The sequence below is a fragment of the Gracilinanus agilis genome, chromosome 4 (genome assembly GCF_016433145.1).
Source record: "Gracilinanus agilis isolate LMUSP501 chromosome 4, AgileGrace, whole genome shotgun sequence".
NCBI classification, from domain to species: Eukaryota; Metazoa; Chordata; class Mammalia; order Didelphimorphia; family Didelphidae; genus Gracilinanus; species Gracilinanus agilis.
Window position 1 is genome coordinate 356,189,627 of NC_058133.1, and position 24,500 is coordinate 356,214,126.

Sequence of the window (24,500 nt, forward strand, 5' to 3'; positions counted from 1 at the left end):
AGGTCTGGCCTTGTTCCCATATCCTATGGTGTTTCAGGTAGTTCTGTTATCGCACTGGCATTACTATTGACACATGAGGAAATGGAGGCTCACGAGGAGAGGTCCTCTCTGTGCAGACCCATTCTCGTAGTCTTCTACGCCGCTTCCCTGTCCCAGCCAGAAGTGACTTTTCTCGGGACATCCTGGGGCCCTCAGCCCTTCCCTTCTACAGATGAGGACGCGGAGGCACGCAGGGTCAGGGGACCCTCCCAGGGTCACCTCGTTAGCGGTTGTTGGAGGCTGGATGTGCTGTGTGGCCTTCCTGACTGCCCGCTGTGTGGCCAGCCCTGCGGGGATTCCTGCCGCCCCAGTCACCTCTCTGGGTGTGAGCTTGCAGGCAGGGAAAGGGCGCTCTCTTCAGCCAGCCTGCTGCATCCTCCCCTGACACTAGTGGGAGAAGATGAGAGGTCAGAGGGTCTCTAACCACGAGGGTCACGTAACTTGCACCCCCCCCTCATCTAGCATTGAGATCGGAGCCGTCGTGCCTGCCCAGCACCCTGTGGGCCCAAGCACACTAACGATGGCCAGGAGATTTTCTTGGCAAGCTATGAGAGTGTTTTGCTGTTCCCTTCTCTGGTGGATTAAGGCAAGCAGGGTGAGGTGACTCGCTCAGGGTCACTCAGAGCTTTTTGAGGCCAGATTTGAAGTCTGGCTGTCTCCTCACAGTTTCTTCCTAAGTGAGGCAGGCACACACACACACACACACACACACACACACACACACACATCCACAAAAAGCAAAAAACCCACACGGGGATTAGAGTAGAATAGAGGCAAAGAGAAGCATCATCCATCAGATGGAAGAGATGCATCGCTGGTTGGAGAATACGGAAGGCTTCTTGGAGGCGGCGGACTGTGAGGAAGGCAGAGTGCCTGCATTCAGCATGCTGGGACGCAGGCGTCCAGCCCGAGGGAATGGACACACGTTTCTCTGGATGACGATTGATTTCATTTCATCACAGATTTCAAGCTCATGATGGGACTTGATCTCTGGTTTTGTTCTTTGTGACCATTCTGTTGCTTGGCTCATTATCCCGTTATCTCGTCCCCAGGCTCCTGCGCACCTCCCCCCACCCTGTAAGCTCTGCCCCTCTGCACCTGCCTCCTCCGTTCCCATATCTGTGTGCAGCAGGCAGCGTGCAGCCCGCTCGCTATTTTCCATGAACAGCCCTGACTGGCCAAGTTCATCTTGAAAATCAGCTGACCTTTGGGGCAGCCAAAGAGGGGTCCCTCCCTTCCTCTCCTCCTGAGCACCTGAACAGAGCCTGCATATGCAAAGCAAAGGGATGCACTCTTTGGTTCATGCAATGTAGGGGAATTTGAGTTTCCCTGATGAATGGGCACTAAACAAATAGCCCGGGGCAAGCCGTGTACATTTAAAGCAGCATTGAGAATACAAAGCATCGCCCCCTCTTGTTTTAGAGTTATGGGCTCAGATCCTGCCCTAAATCTGTGGTTAATACAGTAAATGTGGATTTTACTTTGCAACAAAATGCCATCATGATAAAATTCTTAAGAAAGAATCTTTTCAAGCTTTAAGAATTCTACTACTTAAGAAAGAATCTTTTCAAGCTTTAAGAATTCTAATACTTAAAGGGGACAGCTGGGAGGCTCCGTGGACAGAACCAGGTGTGGAGACGGGAGGGCCTGGGTTCCTATTTGGCCTCAGACATTTTGCTGTGTGACCCTGGCCAAGTCATTTAACTGAAGTTGCATAGCCCTTAACGCCTCTTCTCCCTTGGAACCTATACTTAGTATCGATTCTAAGACAGAAGGTAACAGTTAAAAAAAAGAAAAAATGCTTGTGGAATTCTTTCACTCAATGATTGCAGTGAATTTGGGTTCCTCCATGTATAAGAAATTGAGAAACACTGAGAAAAGAGGGTGCCTGGTGGAGATTCTGTCTCTGGTGGGAGATAGCGAAGTGGCCCTGGTAGCTCCCTTCAGCTCTGTTAAGTCCCCTGTGTTGGAATCAGTCAAAAAGTGTTCATGAAGCAGTCCATGGAGGAGCGCTTATCGGGCACCTCCTGGGTGTCGGTGCCAGGTGAGTGCTGGTGCCACGAAGTCCAGAGAGAAGCAGCTCCTGATGGCAGGCAGCTGGTGTTGTCATGGGGACCCGGGGGTGTGCAAAGATGAATGCCAGATCAGGGGGTGCTCACGGTCAGGAAGATCAGGAGAGCTTCCTGGAAAAGGCGGCCTTTGACTGAGGTTTGTAGTTTTAAACAGTTCCCTTCCGTCTGAGAAGGGACACTGCGGATCTGTCCCTGGGCAGAAGAGTCCTGAGGGTTGGGCAATGGGGGTTAAGTGACTCGTCCAGGGTCATGGCTAGGAAGTATCCGAGGCCACATTTGAACCCAGGACCTGCTGTCTTTAGGCCCAGTGCTCTATCCCCTGAGCCACCTAGTTGCCCTTACAATTTTCCAAATGGGATAATGGAGTCATTTTCCCAGGTTTGAATTTAGGACTTGGAGTCAGGAAGAGCCGAGTCTCCATCCAGCGTCAGACACCTAATCACAGTGCCACCCTGGGCAGGGGCCTGTCTTTGCCTTCATAAAGTGGGGACCCGGCCTTCCCCTCCCGAGATGGTGTGGCCACAGGGACTGCCCGGGCAGCCCTCTAAACCCCCTAAACCCCCTGTGCCTCTGCTCGTTATTTCTGTATTTTTCATTCCGAGAAGCAGCAGGTTGGGCCCAGGCCTAGTGGCCACTGGGCCAGTCTTTCCTGGCCATTTCACCTCCGTACTCAAATGTTTGAGGATGTCGCCACCTCGTGGCCAGGACAGAGTCATGCTGCAGGATCCCACTTGCCGAGGAAGGGCAAAGCCTCAGGAGGCCCTGCCCTGGGCCTCGGTGGCCCAGAGGCCATTGGCGCCATCCCCTTCCTCCATAGATGGGGACGCTGAAGCCGCAGGGGCAGCCTCGGGGTGCTGGGCTGGCTTGTGGAGGACTTCATGAGGAAATGTTTCATTTAACTGATCTTCAGGTGCTGGCAGCCGGATGAAGCCGTGCTGAAATGTCCTGTGGAAAGTTGATAGAGCCAGGCTTAGATCCTGGGTTCAGATCTGGCCTTAGACACTTCCGCACTGTGTGACCCTGGGCAAGTCACACCTGCAAAATGAAGAGAGTGGCAAGCTGCTCCTGTGTCCTTGACAGACATGGAACAACAACAGAGGCCATCTAGTTCATTCTCCCTGAGGCTAGACTTGAACTCAAGTCTTTCTGACTCCAAGACCAGTGTGCCACTCCTTGGCTCCCTTAGCACCAGGTGACAGCGAGGATCCCGGTTTCCGGGTCTGCTCTGCTTCCCCTACCTGACTCAGAAGTGTCGTGTTTCATCTGCTCTTTCCAGATCCCTCCTGTTGGCAGGCTCCCTCCTTCTTGAGGCTCTTTTCCATTGGTGCTCCTAGCCCCGTGCTTTACAGCGTGCCTTGCAGTGATTGTTGGCTCAGATGGAATGGGAGCACCCTAGCAGAGGCCTTTATCCAGGACCCACGCATGGAGGTGTCTCTGTACCCCAGCTCAGTACTCAAGTGGCACACCGTCCCTGCCCTGGCAGCGCTGGGTGATTCTGGGTATTCTCTGAAAAAAGTATTTTTATGCCAAGCCAACAGGACGGTACATAAACGAACACTTTCTTTGAGGAATACTTTACCTTTAAAGACCACCTCAAAAGGGTAGAACATTTCCATCCAGAATTCCAACTAAGGGTCCCCTTAGAAAATCTTTTTCCTTAAGAACATTTTCTTTGCAGTGGCTTGGCAATAGATTTACACACAGAAGGTGTAACGATGTGAGTATTTGTTCACCAAAGTCTAGGAAATCCCTGTTGTGGGGCTGCAGACTGTGATTGATTCAAAGTTAACGATGGCCATTCAGAATGTCCTACTCTTTGTTTTATGTTGGCCCCGAGGTTCCTAGGTCTTCCTTCCCTTTCTAACCCTCCCATCATGCCCTTTAGCAACATGGCTTTTTTTTTCTTGGATGTTAAAACTGGTTCCTCCTCACATCCATGGAAAGATGCTACTGGTGTCCAGGTTAGAGCGTCCCCTCCTTACAACTTCTGACAAGTTACTGTACCTACAGAAAACTTTCTTCATGCAATCCTCATACTGCCAAGTGCTCTGAAAACCAAAGAGCTGTTCTTGACAAAACCTTGTCCGTAGAGGCCCAATCCCTGGTGCCCTCGGTCCAGTTCTAGTCAGCTAGAAGGGGATAGCTGAACTAGTGTGTTAAATGAAAGAATGATGGCCCAGAAAGATCTTTAAAGAAGGAGCACCAAATCTATCAAGATGAGGTTTAATTAGGAATCAATGTGAAGTCCTATACTTTGATCCAAAAATATTAACTGTACAAGATAGAGGAACTTTTTTTTTTTAATGAGAAGAAAACTTAACGGTTGCAATGGATTGCAAAAGTGATAAAGAGCTGGAGAGTTACTAACTGACCTTACGCTGCAAAATGATGTCCAGAACAAGGGATTCTAGAGCACGCTTGGAATCCTGTGCTCATTTCTGGATGCTGTATTGCAGGGAGGATATCAGCAGGCTGGAACAGGGGATGGTGCTTAGAATGAGGGAGGAAATGGAATCCAAGTTATCTAAGTATTATTGGCAAGAACTGGGATTGTTTAACCTGGAGCAGATTCAGTGGGGAATAGGATAGCCATCACTAAGTTATCTGAGTGACACATGCACAAGGGATGACGTATTCTCTTTGGCCCCAAAGGACAGAATTTGGAGAAAACGGCAGAGGCAAATTTAGACTTGATATGATAACGTCCTAACAATTAGAACTATCCATAGGTGGAATGGGCTACCTTGGAAATCAGGTTCCTCAGTTTTGATCTTTAAATATGTTAGATGACCACTTATTGGGATTTTCCATCATGGTTGGGTAGAGAGGCCTGAGTTCCCTTCTAACGCATATCCTGATTCTCTTCATATTACTTTTCAAACGTGCTTGGGCCTACATAAGACAAGATTTTCCTCCAGTGATTCCTTCCCCTATCCCATCAGTATCAGATAAGTTATTGTAACCCTCATTGTAAAAATACCAAAATCTCTGGAAGAGAATACACAGAATTATAGAAAACGAGTTAGAGGGGACTTCAGCAACTATTCCAACTTGTACAGAAAGATCCTACTCTAAAACACCTGATAAGTGAGCATCTAGCCTCTACTTTGAAGACTTTCAAGGAGAGGGAACACCCTACATGATGTTATTGATGATAGCACATGAGCAATTAGGAGCCATATAGTTATAACAAAGCCGTCAACCCTCTGCCACATTAGAGGCAAACCCCAAGCTTCTTTCTTTTGGGGTCTTTTGTGTCCTGGTTCATATTTTTAGTTAAATAAAATCCTAAGGGACAAAATGCAGGTGACGCTTCATTTTTTCTTTTTCTTTTTCTTTCAGGAGGTGCACAATATGACCAAAACCACATTATTCTCAACACTGCCAACCAAGAGAAAATGACTCAAGTTTGGGAAGCCTTGATCCTGTAAACTTGGACAAAGAATGCAAGAGTTACTCTGGACCTACAGTTAGATACTTAACTGGATAGAGTTGTCGTGTTGGTGAAAAGTTGGACATGGAACATTCAGCTTGAATTCTAAAAACCAGCATTCAGCCTTGAAAGCACATCATTATTCTGTATTTTCAGGACAGATTTGTGACTTATAGTTTCTTACTGAGTTTTGGCAATTCTAATTCTGTATTTTTTTAAAGGAGCTGCTTAACAAGATTGCCTTATTAGAAAATGTTTTGCGTTACTTGAGACTTGTTAATATCACATCTGTCTGTTATAAATTATTCCCTAAAATGTCTTGACAGAAAAGAATGTAAACATGCTAACAAAACAAAACATTCTGGACCCATAAAAGAAGTTGAACTGTACAAAGTGGGGAACGGTGGAAGCAGAAATTTGCAATAGAAAGGATAGACCCTACATAGCTGGAAAGTTCCAGCTCCACGTCTAGAATGCAGGAGATGGCTCCCCAAAGTTTGCTGAACTGTCAAAAAGAAATGTAAATAATTTATTAGGACCACAATGGTAGTCCCCAAGATCTTAGGGTTGTTAGCAATTATGCCACACCAGACACTTGTAGGGACTTTCAACCAAAGCTGGGGTGGGGGTGGTAGAACTCAAAGCCTTAAGCCATGTGTATTCATGATAGAGTATGAGAAGTTGCTTAAGTATAATCAGTCAAATGTTTTTTGCCTTCCGGCAACTTTTAAAAATGGCAGTATCCTTGGGGTACTAGCTCTTCTTTGCACATCTGTGCCACTGGCCCAGTAAGTATTCCTTAGCCATTGGCCTTTATACCTACCAGTATAATGGTATGTGGCCCCAGGCCGTTCTAAGTGAGCATCATCTGCTTTCTCAGGGCAGGGAGATAGTTCCATGTAGCTCAATAGGGCTCTTTCTTCACAAGCTCAGAAATGTTTTCATTTGTCTGCCTGTCTTTGTGCAACTTAATGTGTTAAAAACAAAAAAGCTTCTGGGGGTAGGTTCCCTTTCCACTATGTCAGGACTTGCTTCCTTCTCAAAGTACGGTAGGCCTTCAATTATCTCCCCTAGCCAGAAAGATGGACAGACAGACCTAGTACTTTGGCAGGGGTCGGCAAACAGCCCCCTAAATGAGGTAGTTGGGGCACATTCAGTGATTAACTGATGGTGGGCTTCTCGATCTGGTGGCTAAATTGCAGTTACCTCCCTCTTGGTGAACATTAACCAGATCCTAAAGTCTGCTCGGCAGCAGGTAACACCGTATATGAAAGTTGAAGTGAATAAAAACACTTAAAAGACTGGTAGACTGGGGCATCAGGGTGCTTTTTCTTAATGCTGATAATTTGATAGTTTTGGCCCCCACGGTTGGTTCTCTCACCTCTTCTTTCCTCACCCAGACTCTCACTCCCTTCACGGAACAATGGTCGCTTTTGTTCTTGTCTTGGGTGAAGCAAAACTCTTCGTCTGATTCCAAGCGTCTCCCTCGAGTCTGGTAAAAACCAAGGACTGAAATTTTGTCTCTAAGGTTCACAATAAACAGTTTCATGGTACAGGTGCCATCTTTGTCTGTCTCTCCTTCCTAAACATTTCCTTCTGGTTTTAGGCTTTCTTTTTGTTTTGAATGTTGGTGCACTCAGCCCTTCTAAGTCTTAACTCATGTTTCTGCCACTTTGGGTTAAATTGACTTCATGAATGCATTCCTTTCATGTTAACCTGACTCAGAACCTTACAATCACCAGTTGTTGGCTATGGCACAGTCCAACACTCCAGACCAAAAAAAATAAAACCCAAACCAAACCGTTGGAAGATTAGAGATGGGAATGCACAATGAAGCAGGATGCTGGGCAAGGGTTTAATATTGCTCTGTGTGTAGCCTGACTGGAAACTGTTAGTGGATCCTTAACAGGGAGTGAATCTCATGCTACCACCCTATTCATGACTGCATCCGGCTCCTGAGGACACGAAGTGGCTTGGGCTGCAGGTAAGCAGCGAGGGAAAGTGAGCTCCCCGTTCTCCTGGGGAAGACGGAGGAAGCCAGGGGGCTGCACCCGCACAATCTGTACGGTCTGCCACTCTTGTTAAAAGCCCATCTCTACAGCAGGGCCCTTCCCTGGATGTCTATTAAAAAAGAACATTCTGATAACTATTTCAATGATTGGCTTCCTTTGAGATCTTATGTAGTTTACTTATTTAAAAAAACAAAACACATTACTCTGAGAAAGGATCCAGTCTTCACTCACCTGCTGCGGGGTTTGAGGGGGCCACAACCAAGGGTAGGAAACTGCTCCGGAGACAGCCTCCAAGAAATGGTGCCACCTTCCCCACCGCCCGCCTTTATGAGATCAGGGGCCAATAGCTGGCGATTCTGGGTGGAAGCTGAAAGCGGCCACAGGAGGAGCTGACCAGAGAACATGAAAAGGGCAAAGCAGGGAAGACAAAGCCAGACACAGTGAGAGCTGGGGAGAGCCGGTGACTCCAGTGTAGACAATGGGGTGTCACAGAGGGGAGGCAGCCGAGGTTAAAGCAGGATGGATGAACCTGCCTGGTAAGTGAGCCCGAGGCCATGCCCCCACCAGGCGAGGGAGGCTGCAGGCTGGTTCAGGGGGGCAAAGGACAATGAACAGGGGAGTGCATGAAGAGAATTACAGAGATGGGGGTTTGATGGAGGGGGAAGCGGGGCGGGGACAGAAACAGACCTGACAAAAACACATTTTCAGCTTAGCTGGAATGGTGGTTGGTCTGGCCCAGCTCACAGCAAAGAGACAGAGATTAAGGAAGCCCGAACCCCCTGCTGTGAGAAGTGGCAGTTCTCCATGGGGAGGAAATCCAGCGCCGGTCAGACTGGTATTAACGAGCACAGAGGCAAGGCAGGGCCCAAGTACAAGGGCCTCTGCTCTGACACAAAGGAAAATGCTCAGATAAGCTGATGTTGCCTGGAAAATGGGTTGTTGATTAGTTCCAAGGCCAACAGGTGGAGTTAATGTAAGAGAAAGAGAGCACGAGGAAATCTGGATACTAGTTCTCCGATTTCCTCAACGTGGGCACCTATGGTGCCAGATCACGATCCAGGCATGCCTCTGATGAATCCGGGCCAGACCTGTTATCTCATAAATCCTCCACAGAGGACCACTCAACAGGCCAGGCACCATCCTCTCTACTTTGGTGCCAAAGTAGCCCCCTGCCTGCCACCCTCATCTCGCTCTTGGCTACATGACTAGCCATTCCCAATTCAACAATGTCTTTGACATCTTTTATACTGCTTCTGGCATGCAAGCTGTCCTTGGTGACTTATGTAGCTTTTTTTGTGCCCACTCTGCACGAATCACAGTTTTAATTCTTTGAAGACTAGTATTCCATAATTCACAGACCATATAGCATCAATGGAAGAATATTTGTTAAGAACATGGACTTTAGTTTCCTTGGGGCTTCTTAAGAGTATTTTGGGAGAAAAATAGAAACATTTATTGCAAAAAGAAACTCCTCAAGTCTAGGCCATATAACAACTTCTAGCTGTAGTTTTTTAGTTTACCAACTGCTCAACACACATCATCTCATTAGAATTTCCTAATCCTGGGAAGCTGGTAATTTACCTAAGACTATCTGATTTACAGAAAGGGAGTTGTTACAGTCTCAGGCCAAAGAAGGGAGCAAACCCAAGGGGTTTGGTTTTCCTGTGATGGCTTATAGTCTTATATGGGAGGTGGTAAAGTTTTCTTAAGGCGCATGGTACCCCTAAATGGCCCCCAAGAGGGAGCATTTCAGTCAAGATTGAAAGCCATGAGCTTCAGTGGATGAGTTGATCCAAGTATTGGTCAACACCCTCCACAGGGGGGATTGCATAATTGTCATAAAACTAAAAAATCTTTTAAGAAAGAAACATTTCAGGAAAGAGAACTCAATAACTCTTTGAAACTAGAAGACGAATTGTTTGAAGAAGGCACCATGAAGATGCCTGAAGAAACCTAGAATGAACCATGAAGCATAACTTAACACTAGGTGGAGGAGCTCTCCACCCTTTCAACTCAATCAGCCAGGAATCTGTGAGCCCTTTTGATGAGCATTCACCTTTCCAGAAGGTGAGAAGTGGTTCCCACAAACTCTGCCCCCTGGGCAGTGCTGGGCAATTTGGAAGCTGTGATTGGCCCTTGTGAAGAGGGGAAGTGACAAGAAGCCACTATAAAAGGCCCTCAATTTCTGGGGCTAGGGAAGTCCACTTCAAGAAGAAAGTTGGCTTTGAGAAGAAAGTCAGCTTCAAGATCAGCTAAAGGAAAAAAGTTGGCTTCAGGAGTCACCTTCAACCTGAGTCATCATCTTGACATGCCTCTTGGACAGAACTTGGATGAGTGGATAGCTGGCTTTCCCTTCCTATCTTCTGGAGAGAGTTTAATTCCAGTGGAAGGTAAACAAGTCCTGGCTGAGATGAGCACTGCACTAGAGCAATATTTAGTTTGATAGGCTAATGTCTTCTCTGCCCTTTTGTATTTCTCTGCTTTTATTCTTTCCACCTCTTTTGTAAATAACATCTATTAAAGTCATTTCAACTTTGAGCAATAATGCTTTGCATCAGCGACCACCATTATTTATAATTTCCATATATTTTAGTCAAACCATTAAAATTTAATTCTTACAGTGTCATGGATAGAGAACCAGTCTGCCAGCCAGGAAGGCCTCTTCAGTGTCCAACCAATACTAGATACTGGCTCTGAAAGGAGGAGTTTCCTTGTCTGAGAGTTCCTATGGCAGTGAAGCCACAGGTCCAGCCCCTAGCCCTAGAGATGAGAAAATAGGCTTGGAGGGAGAATGACTTGCTTGATGCCACAGAACTAGTGAGTAGCAGAACCAGGACTCCTAATATACAGATCCAGCGCTCCTGATTGTGCTTCCTCCCCCTCTGCCAGCTCTGGCTGGTCAGGCCTTGGTGTAAGTTCATTCCCTGCCTATTCCTATCCTCTCCTTCCCCACCCCCTAGAGTGAGTAGGAAATAGGGATTCTTCACCTTCTGAGTTGTCTGCCTCATGCCCCCCAACACAGAGACCTTGAGCCCTGAAACCTGCAGACTAGTGCTCTCCCAAGGAGGAGGCTATCTCCCTGGAGTGCTCCTATTCCCCAATGAATTGGGGGCTTCACAAACAACCTAATGGAAAGAGTGACTATAATCAGACAGCTCTGGCCCAACCTCATTCTGGCAGCACTTAATGTGGGCAGTGGAAAATGAGAAGGGGAAAATACCAAGTCAGGAACTCTTAAGTCAGACTTGTGGCTGGAGACTTGGGGAAATGCAAAGTCATTTCCCTCTATCTACTGAACACTATCAGAAATCTGTTCATTAGACTCTGAGAGACATGGAAAGAAGAATCAAGAAGGAAGCAGCAGGACACGCCAGACACCACAATGAAGTACGAGAAGATCTGCCCAGTAACATTCTGTGTTTTGTATTTTCTCTTAAACTACATTCACCACTGTCTTTCCTCGGGCATGTCCACCTTCTGTTTTCAGGAAGGCTTGGGGAACTTGCGAAAAAGGGAAGGTTTGTTCAATAACTGGTTGCACCTGTAAAACATGAGTAAAAAGACCAAGTTAATTGGCTAAAAATAGGAACATCTAGGACAGCCAAAAAAACCCCTTCAGTCAGGTACCTTTCTATCTTTATTTCATTCATTTATTTTTAAGCCCTTATCTTCCATCTTGGAGTCAATACTGTGTATTGGCTCCAAGGCAGAAGAGTGGTAAGGGTAGGCAATGGGGGTCAAGTGACTCGCCCAGGGTCACACAGCTGGGAAGTGTCTGAGGCTAGATTTGAACCTAGGACCTCCCATCTCTAGGCCTGGCTCTCAATCAACCGAGTTACCCAGCTGCCCCCACCTTTCTATCTTTAATTCTATACAGCAGGTAAGTGACATACCCGTAAGCATCTGATTTTGGTTTGATACATGCCCTGCCTGGCTTTCATAGTTTAAGCTCACCCATTTCTCCTTTCACATTCAGGTGAACCCACAAGCAAATCACTCAACTCAGAAAGTTAAAGAAAAGCATGAATTCTCAAAAGCATCCAATGAAGAACTTTAAAAATGTGGCCTGTTCTTTCCTCTCCTCTCCTTCCCCACCCGTGAGAGCCTTGTTGGTGAATCTATGGAACCTGTGCTGGACATTCCTCACTTGCCTGACCCTCTGCCCAGCAGCCAATGGGAGCACTTCCTCTCTCCCCATCTGGGGTAATGGGATGGCTCATGTGCAGAGAGGGGGCAGTTTGGGCACTTGGTCACTAAAAGGTTCCCCAAAGTGAGTAAGAAATGGGATTTCTTCACCTTCCCAGAGCACTGAATGACTTTCCTTCCTGGCTTCTCTTCAAACCTTAAGGTCTTTGCTCCCTGACTCAGCCACCCAGTGCACCTGATGCCACTTGATTTGTCTTATATCATTTTCCTTCACAGGTAGCTTCTCCACTGGCCAATAAGAAAATGCTGTGAAAAGGGGGCTCTGGGAAGGGGTGGTCCAATCCCTTCCCTATGAGTCTTCTCACCATCCCAAAGCTCTGAGATCAGGATCTGTTTTCTATCTCATTTCTCTATCCACAAGTGCTTAATAAATGTCTTTTCATTAATCTCGTCATTCAGAGGCAGAAGCAGAGGGAAGGGAAGGGAAGGGAGAGTTCATACTTTGACTCAGTCTAAAGGAAGAACTATTTACATTGAATGCCCTGCCTCTGTAGATGTTCAGGAAGATCATAGTCTAGATCACACTATTTACTGTCTCAGGGAGGGAGGGAGAGAGAGACTGAATCACAAATTGTAGAAAACAATGGTCAAAAATTATTTCTATGTGTAATTCAAAAAATAAAATTCAATTAAAAAATTAAACAAAAAAAATTCTACTCCTGAAAGAAAAAAAGGATACTGGATGACAGTATATAAGGGACACTGTAGATGGAATTCCTGTTTTACATAAAGGTTGAACTAGACTCCTCTCAGGGTCCCTTCTGGCTCTAGAGCAGTGATTCCCAATATGGGCACCACTGCCCCCTGGTGGGTGCTGTAGTGATGGGGGGGGGAGCAGTGATGGCCACAGGTGCATTTATTTTTCCTATTAAAATTAAAAAAAATTAATTTCCAGCAGGCTAAGTAATATTTTTTCTGGAAAGAGGGCAGTAGGCCAAAAAAGTTTGGGAACCACTGCTCTAGGCAGAGGACCTAGGTTTGAATCTAGCTTCTGCCACTCACTACCTCTAGGGTGTTGGGAACATTCCTTAGCTTTTCTGGGCCTCAGTTCCTTATCTGCAAAATGAGGTTAGTCTAGATCAGTGGTTCCCAAACTTTTTTGGCCTACCGCCCTCTTTCCAGAAAAAATATTACTTAGCCCCCTGGAAATTAATTTTTTTTAAATTTTAATAGCAATTAATAGGAAAGATAAATGCACCTGTGGCCATCACTGCCCCCCTGGATCACTGCAGCGCCCACTTTGGGAATCACTGGTCTAGATCAATGATGGGCAACCTTTTGAGCTTGGTGTGTCAAAATTCGCCAAAAAACCGAGCATAACTAAGGTGGTGTGTCACTTCGAGAAAAAAAACATAATTTCACAATATTTACAATTTAAATAACAAAAATGTATAATTGTAATATATAACTGTATTTAATGAACCAAAAACTAATTATTTAACTTACCTGCTTAGTGACAGTTGTTTTGGCCTACAGACCCCCTGCACAGAGTGTCTACACTACACTATAGCAAATGTTTCATCCTCGGCATGTGGCCCCATACGTGTATGCGGCCACGTGTCATCAAAAATGGCTACGCTTGTCAGTGCTGACATACGTGTCAGATGTTTGCCACCAGCGGTCTAGATAATCTTCTAAAGCCCCTTCCAGCCCTAAACCTATGACTCTATCATCAACACACCCCAACAGTACTCAAGGTGCTTTATTGACTGGCCCTACTTTAGCAACCTGACTTTCCCCACCCATTCCCATATCATCTCAGCTATCTAATCTCCCCATTTCTGTAGAGAGTGTTTGTACTTTTGCTATTGTTCAGTCACTTTTATTGATGTCCAACTTTTCCTGACCCATTTGGGGTTTTCTTGGCAGATACTAGAGTACTTTGCCATTTCTGTCTCCAGCTTATTTTACAGATGAAGAAACTGAGGCCAAAAGGGTTAAATGACTTGCCCAAGGTCACACAGCTAGTGTTTGAGATCAGAATGGTCTGACCCCACTGTACCACCTAGATGTCCCGGTACTCTTACTACCAATTGTCAGGCTTCAAGGCTCAAAACCATAGCATCATCTTTGACTCTTCTCACATCCCATCTATTCCTTATCTTAACCTAGACTACTTTAAAACCTTGGCTCTCTCCTCTTCACAGCCTCCTAACTAGTCTCTTCCATTTGAGTACATCTATCCACACAGCCCACATCTGAAGTCAGGAACTCTTAAACTGGACTTGTGGCTAGAACCTGGGGGAAATGTAAAGTCATTTCCCCTCATCTCCTGAATATTATTAAAGCTCTGAGAAATGTGGAAAAGGAGTCAGAAAGGAGGTGGGGGGAGAGGGAAAGGCACACACCTGAGTCATACAATCAGGAAAAGAATCTTCCAAAAGTATGGCTTTGATCATATCCTTCTCTTCTTTAAAAGCCTTCAATGCTTTTGCTTACCTTGGCATTTGAGGTCCTCCACAACTTAGCTCTTCCTACCTTTCCAGACTTCTCTCCATTAATTTCTCTACACAACTACTGTGTACCAGCCAAAGGGGGGTGGGGGCTTCCTGATATCGCCTCCTTACACCGCACTGCGCCTCCTCCTGGTGCGGCTCTCCTGTACCCACTACCAGTTTCTCCCTACTAAAATTCTACTCATCCGTCAAGGGGCACCTCGAACACCCAGTTTTCCATGAAGGCTTCCCCAGCGGGTCAGGCTGAGGTATGTTCATGATGAGTCTCCCTCCCTCTGTTACTCCCATGTCATTCTGCACCCCTTACAGTGCCCTTAAATTTTGCTTTGTGACATCCTTCATGGCACATTTACCTCATCTCTCCTATAGCCTCTATGCTCTTTGAGGGTAGGCACTATGCATGGCATAGCATCTCCTAGGATGCCTAGAGCAGAGCCAACCTTCGCTTATCATTATTTTTTTAAAGATAAATAGATAAGTTGTCTTCCCATCAAAGTATAAAGTCCAGGGCCCGCGGCTCTTATTACTGCTGTATCTTTCACTGCATCTAGCAAAGGGCACAGCAAGAATTATAATAAATGTCTGGACAATGGAAGTGCCGGCCTGGGGTTTCTCTGCTCTCCCAAGGGAGGACGCCAGGAGAGGGCGTCCATGTGGGAGAGTGGGGTGGTGGCGGCTGGAATCCTGTCAGGGAGTCATCCCCCCCCTGCTCAGAATGCCCCAGGCCTGCTGTTTATCCTGTCAATAGGCTCCCTCTGAAAGAAGACACTTGTTAACCTGCTCATCCCCGCCTCTCCAGAAGCGAAGCTGAACCCTTATAAAAGTTTAAATAAAAATCGATAATGACCCGTTTGATATTTCAACTGAATGGCTCTGAAGGCTCCACCGGCAGAAACAGATTGTCAGAAGGCGAAAATCTAGCCATGCGTTTTACAAGCAGTTTTCTTTTATGAGAGCTGTGCTGATTACAAGCAAGGTAATAGACCGTTCACTCTAACAAGACGTATGCTTTAAGGAATTAGAAGGCTGGACAGAAAATGGAAACCAAAAAGATAACCAGCTATAAAAGGGTTTATATACTCCATCCAGCCAAGCCACACGTGCACAGATCATGGCTCTTGGAGGCCATTCAGTCCAACCGCTTTGTTTCACAAGGAGGAGATGAAGGCCCAGAAAGGACAAGCGACTGGCCAAGGTCCCGCAGACAAGCGGCAGAGCCAGAGACTCAGACTTGGGGCTCTAACTTCAGTGCCCTTTCAACAACATCCCTCTTCTTTGGGGACTGCCATGTTTACTCGCATAGATGCCTCCAACCCCATTACCAATCAACTCCCCCAAGTATGGAAGACATGCCCACGGTGTCAGGCATGGTGTGGAATGGCAGAAACAGAAAGGCAAAAATGAAATGGTCCCAGCCAGTGAGGAGATGATGCTCTGACTGAGGAAGAGGATGTGCACATACAGGACACATGGCTAACAGAAAATGGTAGAGGACACAAGGTAGTTTGGGAGGGAAGGACTGTGTAAATGGAATGAGCTCAAGCTCATTCATAGTTAAAACTTTAGCCACCAGAAGTAATGTCATCCCCACCTCCCTTAGTGGGGAGGGGAGATGAGTTACCCACACGGGACAATAAGTAACAAATCAAGAACAAGGGACTGCCCTTTGGGCAGTCCAAAACAGTGTTGAGGCTGCCATTTGTCCACTTGAATTAGAGGTGGACCCCCAGGAAAGTGACGAAAGATGCTATCTCTTCAAGTATGATGGTAACTTCCTGTTGAGGCAGTTTGCGCTTTGAACTTGGTGCTGAAGGATCTCTGCTGAGACTTCGGGAAGCTTCCCCTCTGAATTTGTCATGTGGGTAAGTTAGGCTGACTTCCTTGGCCTACCTTGGTGTTTTCCAGACTCTCTACCTCAAATGGGTTTCTAGCCTCTCTGATTGCTAAGGCCTTGTGGCTCGTAGCCTAGTTTAATTAGCCTTTTAACTCTCTCTTCGTCCAGGCCTCTGTTGGCCCGGGCCAGCCTCTCCCTCTCTCTATTTCCCTACCTTCTACCTTCCTAATTGTAAATAAACTACCATAAAACCCATCCTGACTTGGGTCTATTTTAATTATGTAATCAATCTAGATCTGATTGATTCCTGGTGACCACACATTAAATATATATCTATATAATATCTAATTTTTAAATATTACAGGACTATCAGGTGGGGGCATCAGGAGGGCCTTCATGCAGAAGGTGGCACTTGAGCTGAATCTTGAGGGAAATCAAGGTCTCCAAGAAAAGGGGGTAAAGAAGTGCATTTTAGGTATGGAGGACAGTCAAGGTAAGGGGAGAGAGGGAGAAGGAGAAAGAAAGAGAGAGAGACAGACAGACAGAGACTGTCACACACAGAGAAAGGAAATGATTGAGAATGGAGAGAAGTATTGTGTAAGGCTAAAAAGTGGCCAGGTTGTGAAGAGCTTTAAATACTACAGAAATTCATATTTGAAGTTAAGAGGTAAAAGGGAGCCACTACTTAGTAGGCAAGTGAGAGTAAGGAAGAGAGGAAGATATTATATATTATTATACACACATGTACTATATATCACATGATATACTATATATATCATGTGTGCATATATATATATATATATATATATACACACAATAAACATTATATATTATAACTGCAATTATAAAAAACCTGGAAGGGTTCCTGGAAGGATGGTGGTGCTCTCCAAAAATAACAGGAAGTTAGGAAAATAGGTGGTTTTTTGAGGAAAAGAGAAATCAAAGCCAAACCTCTGGCAAAGACAGAGTGTCCCCAAAGTCTCAGCATAATCCGGTGGGGAATGGGAATCATACAGAAAGGAAATTTGCCTCTTTCTTTATATAGGTGAGGGAGTGAGATAAAAGATACAGAAAGCAGGGTGGGGAGAACCTAACTCTAAATGAGATTTGAATCCCTTCACATCCTAGAGGTAACAGGGAAAGAGAAGGAAAAAGAATAAGGATTTCTATAGCACCTGCTCTGTGCCACTGTGCAAATATGATTTCATTTCATACCTGAGAGGTAGGTGCTGTTATTATCTTCATTTTACAGGTAAGGAAAGTGAGGCAAACAAAGCCTAAATGGCTTGCTGAGGGTCACAAGGCACTCAGGTCTTCCTGGCTCCAGGTCCAGAGCTCTATCCATTGCACTGCTTTGCTACCCCAACAGTCTCTAAGACTATAGAAAGAACAGTGGACCACAGAGTCTAGAGATGTGGGTGCCAGTCAAGGACAGGCAGAAATCCTGCTTCTTGTCTCCTTGCTTCAGTGTCTAGAGGCCCTCTATGACACCCCACTTCCCAGGCCCTGGCTCTGGCCCAAGCCTAGGCCTTGGGTCATGGCCATGCCCACCCTTTCTTGTAGCTGCTGTGAGGGGGCTTCCTGAAGCCCAGATAACTTCGCCCCTTATAACCATCTGTCTTTCTTAGGGATCTTTTCCTGCTCACTGCTGATGCTGCACCTAGGCTCATTCAGCAGGGGTTAGTTTCAGCCCACTCCCCATCTCACTCCCCTCATGTCCCACCCAGACCTGCGCTGTACCCTCCGAACTGCCTATTCCACAATAAGAAAACTTGCTTTCATTTTAAACTTCTCCCCTCATTCCTTCTGCCTTTGGAGGCTCCCTGAGTCTTGGGCTCCTCTTCTTTTTCCCACTGCGCATGCTCTCAGGCCGCTTTGTCTGATCACGGCCTTTCCTTCCTCCACCTCTCCCACCACTCTGCAGCCCCTTTCCCTACTCTGTTTCCCCCCAGGGTCCTGGCCCCTTCACTCTTCAGCCGTTCCCAGGCCATCACTGCTCTTGCTCTGCTACAGGTCTGCTCCTTTCCACCTCGGGCTCCTGGAGGATCAGCCCAGCTGGGCAGGCCTCTCTGGAGCCCCGGGCCCTCTTTCCCCTCCTGCTGACCATACCACACTCGCGCCACCCCACTCTGTGTGCCTTCTGCCCTACTCCCGGTCAGCTGAATGAGCTAAAGGACACGGTCTGGCTCCCCCACAGGTTCTGTTATCCAATCTCAAATGGCCCCTCACTGTGGCAAAGCTCTCCGACTCCCTCCCAACAGTCTCTATCCTACTTGCCACAGAAACTCTCTTCTAGCCCTTCTCTCCTCTCCTCAAACCTCCCTCACACCTCTTTTACCCACCCTCTCAGAGGAGGGTCTCTCCTCATTAGAACACTGGCAGCCATTTGCCAAGAGCTCCCTCTTCTCCCCTTCTCATCTTCCATTCCCACTTGCTTCATCACGCTGCCTTCAGATGCCCCTTGATAAGTGCCCCCCTTCCTGGCACACTTGGCTCCTCTCTTCCTCTATTGTCTAGCAGACGGCCCCTTCTGCCATCCCCACTCTACTCTTTCATCTCCCTATCTCCTGGCTTCTTCTTGGCAGCTGGCAAACAAGACTAGGTTTCCTGTATTACGAAAAGACCCTCCCAAGAGGCCACTGTGCCCCCTGGATCTTTCTTCTCTTCTCAGTTCAGTTACTTTCGGGGTAGCAGGATTTGTCTCAGGCGACCAACACGATCCAAGACCCCCCAAAGAAGTCGAAGGTCACACATCAAATGAACTCCATCCTTCAACAAGTATTTCTTACACAATGTACCCAGGCCCTGCACCAGTTTCCCTGGGCTTCTCAGAGCCACCAGCATCACCACTCTTGCAGGTGGGGCCACTACCAAAACCAAAACAAAGAGAAATACTGTTCCTGACAGGATTAGCTGTGAAATCAGGAGAAAGACTTCCTGGCACAAAACCATGGAGTGACTCACACCCAAGCCTCTCTGAGAAAGAATGAAGGAGCCAATTGGGTGAAAAGAGCAAACATGCTGCCTGGGGAAATGGCCCAGATTTAGCCACAATCAAAAATGTTTATTTTAGGTATTTTTCTGGCTATATTTCTCCAATTGCCAATGGCATATACCTGAATACCCATGTTGAGTTCATATAGAATGAGGTCCCACTGGAGCTGTTTACACTTGATGCCTTTACTTGCCCTCTCACTTTCACCTAAACTCTCCCCTTCCAACCTCATCATTTAATGGAAACTGGCCTCTCCAAACACCAACAGTCTCTTAACTGCAGAATGAGGGCTTTTTCTCAAGCCACACCCTTTCAGACTCATCTGCAGCATTTGACATCAGTGACTACATTTTCATCTTCGCTACCCTCTCTTCCAGTTCTCATAATACACTCTTTCATGGCTCTCCTCCCTATCTCACTGTGCTTTTTCAGGCTCTACTGGACCTTCATCTATGTCACATCCACTGTGTCTTTGGCCCTCTTCTTTTTTCTTTCTTGGCCCTCTCAATTGCTGGTCCCATTGGCTCCCATGGGTTCAACGATCATCTCTAAGCAGCTAATTCCCAGATCTATATAACGGTCCTCTCTTTGTAGACACCATCTCTTCTCTGAAAACTGTGTGACACTGCCTTCTCTTGGCTCTTCTGCTACCTGTCTGACTCCTTTACTGTCTCCTTTATTGGTTCACTATCAAACTCGTGCCCCCTTGGACAAATGAGAAGGTTCTACCAGAGAACCTCATCTTTTATTTCTTTTTACTCTCCCTTGGTTTCTGCATTGTCACTCATAGATTCAGTCATCATTTCTATGCAGGTAACATCCACGTTGATATATCCAGCCCTAGTCTCACTCCTAAGCTCCAGGCCATCACCATTAACTATCATAGATCATACATTTTAAACGGAATAGCCTGTAGGTACTTCAAATAAAACATGTTCAAAACAAAACTCATTCCTCTCTTTGACTTCCCAGAAGCACTGGGGCAGCAGCCGCCTTCCCCTTACCCAGGTTTATAACCTGAGTGCCATCCCTGACTCCTCACTCTTGCTAACCCTATAAACCTAGTTAGTACAAATCTTTTTGTTTCGACCTCCACAATATCACTCACATGTTCCCTGGATTCAACACATATCATCTCTTGCCTGGACCACTGTAACAGCTAATTGTGCTCTAGATCTGAAGTGTCTGTAATCCACAACTGGTAAGGTTGCCAAAAATGATTTTCCTAAAATGTAAACCTCATCGTGCTATTTCTTTGCTCAATAAATTCTAGTAGCTCCTCACCACCTCTAGAATTAAATATAAGCTAGTTGGCATTTAAAGCTCTTCATAACTTACCCACCGTTACAACTTTTTTACACACAACTTCCCCCTCCTCCATTAATGTACATACTCTCTGGTCTAACCATACTGGTCTACTCAGTGTAGCTAATACCTGAAGCTCTGGAATGCTCTCTTCCTCCTTACTTCTCTCTTGGAATCTCTGGTTTCCTTCAAGGGAGTTCAAATGGCACCTTCTGTAGTGGGCTTTTTCTGGTCCCTCAAGTTACTAGTGCCTTCCCTTTGGAGGTTACCTTCCATCTAGTCAGCCTGTCTTTTATGTATTGATTTCTGCACATTATCTTCTCTATTAGAATGTAAGTTCCTTAAGGCAAGGAGATTTTGCTTTTTCTTTGCATCCCTAACTAACACTTATAAAGCACACAGTAAGATGCTTATTGATTGATTGCCTCAGGAACTAAGTAGCTGTGTCACCTGGGACAATTTACCTTTTTCCTCACTCTTAAAAAAGGGACGACAATAATATTTATACTACCTGTCTCAGAGGATTGCACTTTATAAGCCCAAAGCACATAATAGCAGCAGTGGTAGGAATAATAATAATATAGTGCTTTAAGATTTGTAAGCATGTAACAATAATTATTTCATATTATCCTGATAACAATGTTGGGTGGGAGGTGTTATTATCAGTTCCATTTTCAGATGAGGAAACAGAGGCAGAAGGAGGTAAGTGATCTTCCCAAGATCCTATAGCTACTAAGTTTCTAAGCCCAGATTTGAATTAAGACCTTCCTGATTTCAAGAGAAGGACTCTATTTACTATGTCACCAAGCTGCCAATGGGAGCCACTGTGATACTAAAATGTCCATGTTAATTCATTATGTCAAGTTATAAGAATATCGTCCCATTCAGAGAAAGCATCCTTCTCCAAAGAACTGTCCTGGAAAATCAAGTAAAGTTGTACAACACAAGTTATGCTCTATATCTGTTCTGAAATTTTAATGGAAAAATCCATTTATATAGCACTTTAAAGTTTGAAAAGAGGAGGAATAAGCCTACCAAGTAGAATCATGGAGCATACTGGTACTGACTGGATTGTTCAGAGTCACTATGGGCTGTCCTTTGTTTTCTATAAAAAAAAGTCACTCAAGGTGAAATTCACTGGGACCTCAGGGCACTGAGGTTACTACAACTGAACCTCTGAAATTGATAGATTGTTCCCCAAATATGGGTCCAAATGCTTAATAGTTGACATTTGCAGTCTTCTCTCCTGTCCCATATACCCCTAGTCCTGGCAGTGGAGTAGGAATAGAGTAATGCATTTGGCATCAAGAGCCCTAGGCAAGAGGCAGTAAGGCACAGTGGAAAGAGAGCTAGCTTTAGAAAGTCAGAAATATCTGTGTCAAGTCCTGCCTATGGCTGGCTGCATAAATAAGGCCACATCATTTATTTAGCCTAAGAGTCCCAGGCAACTCTAACAATGTAGATTGAGTTGTCTTATCTGCTGTGGTGGAGAGAATTCTCCAAACTGATGAAATCACAGTTCCATACTGCCCTCCTCCCTCCCTGGGCAAGTGAAGTCATCTCTCTGAGCTTATTTCCTCACCTATGAAACAGAAATAACAACAGCTGCCTTTCTACCCTAATATAGGGTATTGGGGAGGTTAAAATTAAATAAATGGGTTTGAAAAAAGTATAAACTATAAAATTCTAGGCATAATCAATCAACAAACCTACTACACATGAAGTATTAAGTTAGCTGCCAAGGATACAAAGACCGAAATGAAAGAAGCAGAGGCTCTTGAAGAAAACCACATTCCTACTACAGAAGACATTAATGTCCATCTATGAAGTTGTTAAGTCATTCAGTTGTGTCTGACTCTGTGACTCCATGGGCTACAGAATGACAATATTGTCCAAAGGGTTTTCTTGGCAAAGATACTGGAATGGTTTGCCATTTCCTTCTCCAATGGATTAAGACAAACAGGGTTAAGTGACTTACTTGTCCAGGGTCACACGGCTAGTAAGTGACTTGAGGCCAGATATTAACTCAGATCTTCCTGATTCTAGACCCAGTGCTCTATCTACTAAGTCACTAGTTGCCCCTTGTAAACATATAGATATGTACAAAATAAATAAAAGGCAATTTTTTGGTGGGAAAAACATTAGTAGCTGGAAGATCAGGAAAGACGTCATGGAGGAGGTGGCATGTGGGCTGATCTTTGAGGAAACAGGATAAACAAAAAGGAGTGTCATCTTTGCTATTTTATTATTAGTTGGGCCTACAGAAGATTCCAAACAGATAGGTCAAAACAATAGGGCACAAAGACAGTCTTTAGTAAACATATACCACTTGTGAGATACTAAGGAAGTATCCTTAGATACACCTTAGAGCTCCAGGGAGCTCTCTGAGAATCCCTAGGACCACCTGGCTGCCCCCTGGAACACCACTGACTGATGCTATGAACCACCCACGCTACTCCGCTATCCTATCTAAAAACTCTGACCTGCTCCAAAACCTTTGGCTCCAGCATGACATGAATACTGAACTGATGATACCAACAACTTAGGGTATTAAACACTTTCATCTGGATGGCTGATCAGATCTATTGTGTGAATACTCCCTAAAAGGGCTGACCATGAGTCATTTAGCTTTTCCCATAAGGGGCAAACAAAGAAAAAATTCTTCCTGTTAACTGGTGAGTATATGCTACTGTTGGTTGACTATGTGATAACAAATGGAGATTAGCTAGATAATGAGTCAGAATCTATTTACAGCCACATGCAGCAGGCGAGGAGTCCAGAATACTTGTTTGTTAGGGACAGGGGGATTAAAGTGAAAATCCAGGCCTAGGGAGAGGAGGTGACACACACTGAAGTATCATTTATCTGATGACACTGCTTTAGCTTCTCTAATGCAGGATACTCAGGGAGGGGGAGGAAAGGAAGCACAGATTAAGAGCTGGAAGAGACCTCAGATCATCTGTTCTAACCCTTGCATTTCAAAGATGAGGAAACAGTTACATCACATAGTTATAAGACATCTTGCTTATACCTAGGTTTGATCAGTTGTTGTTGAGTTGTTTCAGTTGTGTTTGATTCTTCGGGCCCCCATTTAGTGTTTTTTGGTATAGTTCCTGGGATAGTATGCCATTTGCTTCTCCAGTTCATATTATATATGAGGAAACAGAAGCAAACAGGGTTAAGTGACTTGCCTAGGGTTATATGGTTAGTAATATTTGAGGCCACATCTGAACTCAGGAAGATGAATGTTTTAGACTCCAGGCTCAGTACTCTATCCACTGTACCATATACTAAGGGTTAAATCATACTCACTGATATAGTTCATCTCTCAGTATCCCACAAGAAGCCTGTTATACAAGTGCTTTTATTCAGTACCTCACATCCTTAACACAAACACACATTCAAAACCATTCCAAGAAGATTCTATGTATTTTCTATTTTTTTTAATTCTATGTATTTTCTCATTGATTTAATGTACTTTCCTTTACTAAGTAAAATATGTATATAAATAGTCCCTAAGATATGAACACACAACTAAAGATATACCCTTCCTTCTATGCCAACAGAAATGGAATTCCTTTTTTTTAATTCTTCCATTTGATTCTGCCACTCACAGTTGCTGCTCACCAATGCTACTGTGGTGTGGTACTCCCTAGTTTTTTTGTTTTTGGTGGTGAGGAGGGGAAATACCTCTGCTACTAGTCCTAGGAGTGGAAAAAGAAAGGGAGTCCTCTCTTCACCATTATTTTTTTAACTTTCTGCAATCTGTCCAGTCATTTGAAATTGTGGGCACATGGTTTGTTTCCAACTTTTTTGCAATGTAAATAGTGCTGCTATCTTTTTGTGGCGGCAAAAACTTGGAAACAAAGTAGGTGCCCATCTATCAGGAAATGGTTAAACAAACTATGGTATGTGAATAAAAAAAGTATTATTTTATTTTTAAAAATGACCAACACAATAAAAAGAGAAGTATGGGAAGACTTTTGCGAAATAATGCAAAGTGAAGTAGAACCAGGAATCAAAATAGACAGTGATAAAGATATAAACACAAAGAACAAAAATATTCTGAAACCTAACAATGCCTAATTATAATAATCACATTTAGCCCCAGAGAAGAGCTGAAAAAAATCCAATTTTCTTTCTTCATC

General features: G+C 45.0%; 2 protein-coding genes across 3 annotated transcripts in view; one reads left to right on the forward strand and one right to left on the reverse strand.

Moving 5' to 3' along the window:
• CRYBG1 (crystallin beta-gamma domain containing 1) overlaps positions 1–6,069 on the forward strand; it is a 66,772-nt gene extending 60,703 nt beyond the window's left edge. The window contains exon 20 of the mRNA XM_044676644.1: positions 5,454–6,069. Within this exon, the coding sequence (XP_044532579.1) occupies positions 5,454–5,542 (89 nt within the window). The 3' untranslated portion in view covers positions 5,543–6,069. The remainder of the gene's footprint in view (positions 1–5,453) is intronic.
• Positions 6,070–10,963: 4,894 nt separating this feature from the next.
• Positions 10,964–24,500, reverse strand: part of RTN4IP1 (reticulon 4 interacting protein 1) — a 61,552-nt gene continuing 48,015 nt past the window's right edge. For both annotated transcript variants that reach the window (XM_044676645.1, XM_044676646.1), the window contains one exon: positions 10,964–11,097. In XM_044676645.1, coding sequence (XP_044532580.1) covers positions 10,990–11,097 — 108 coding nt within the window. In that variant the 3' untranslated portion in view covers positions 10,964–10,989. The remainder of the gene's footprint in view (positions 11,098–24,500) is intronic.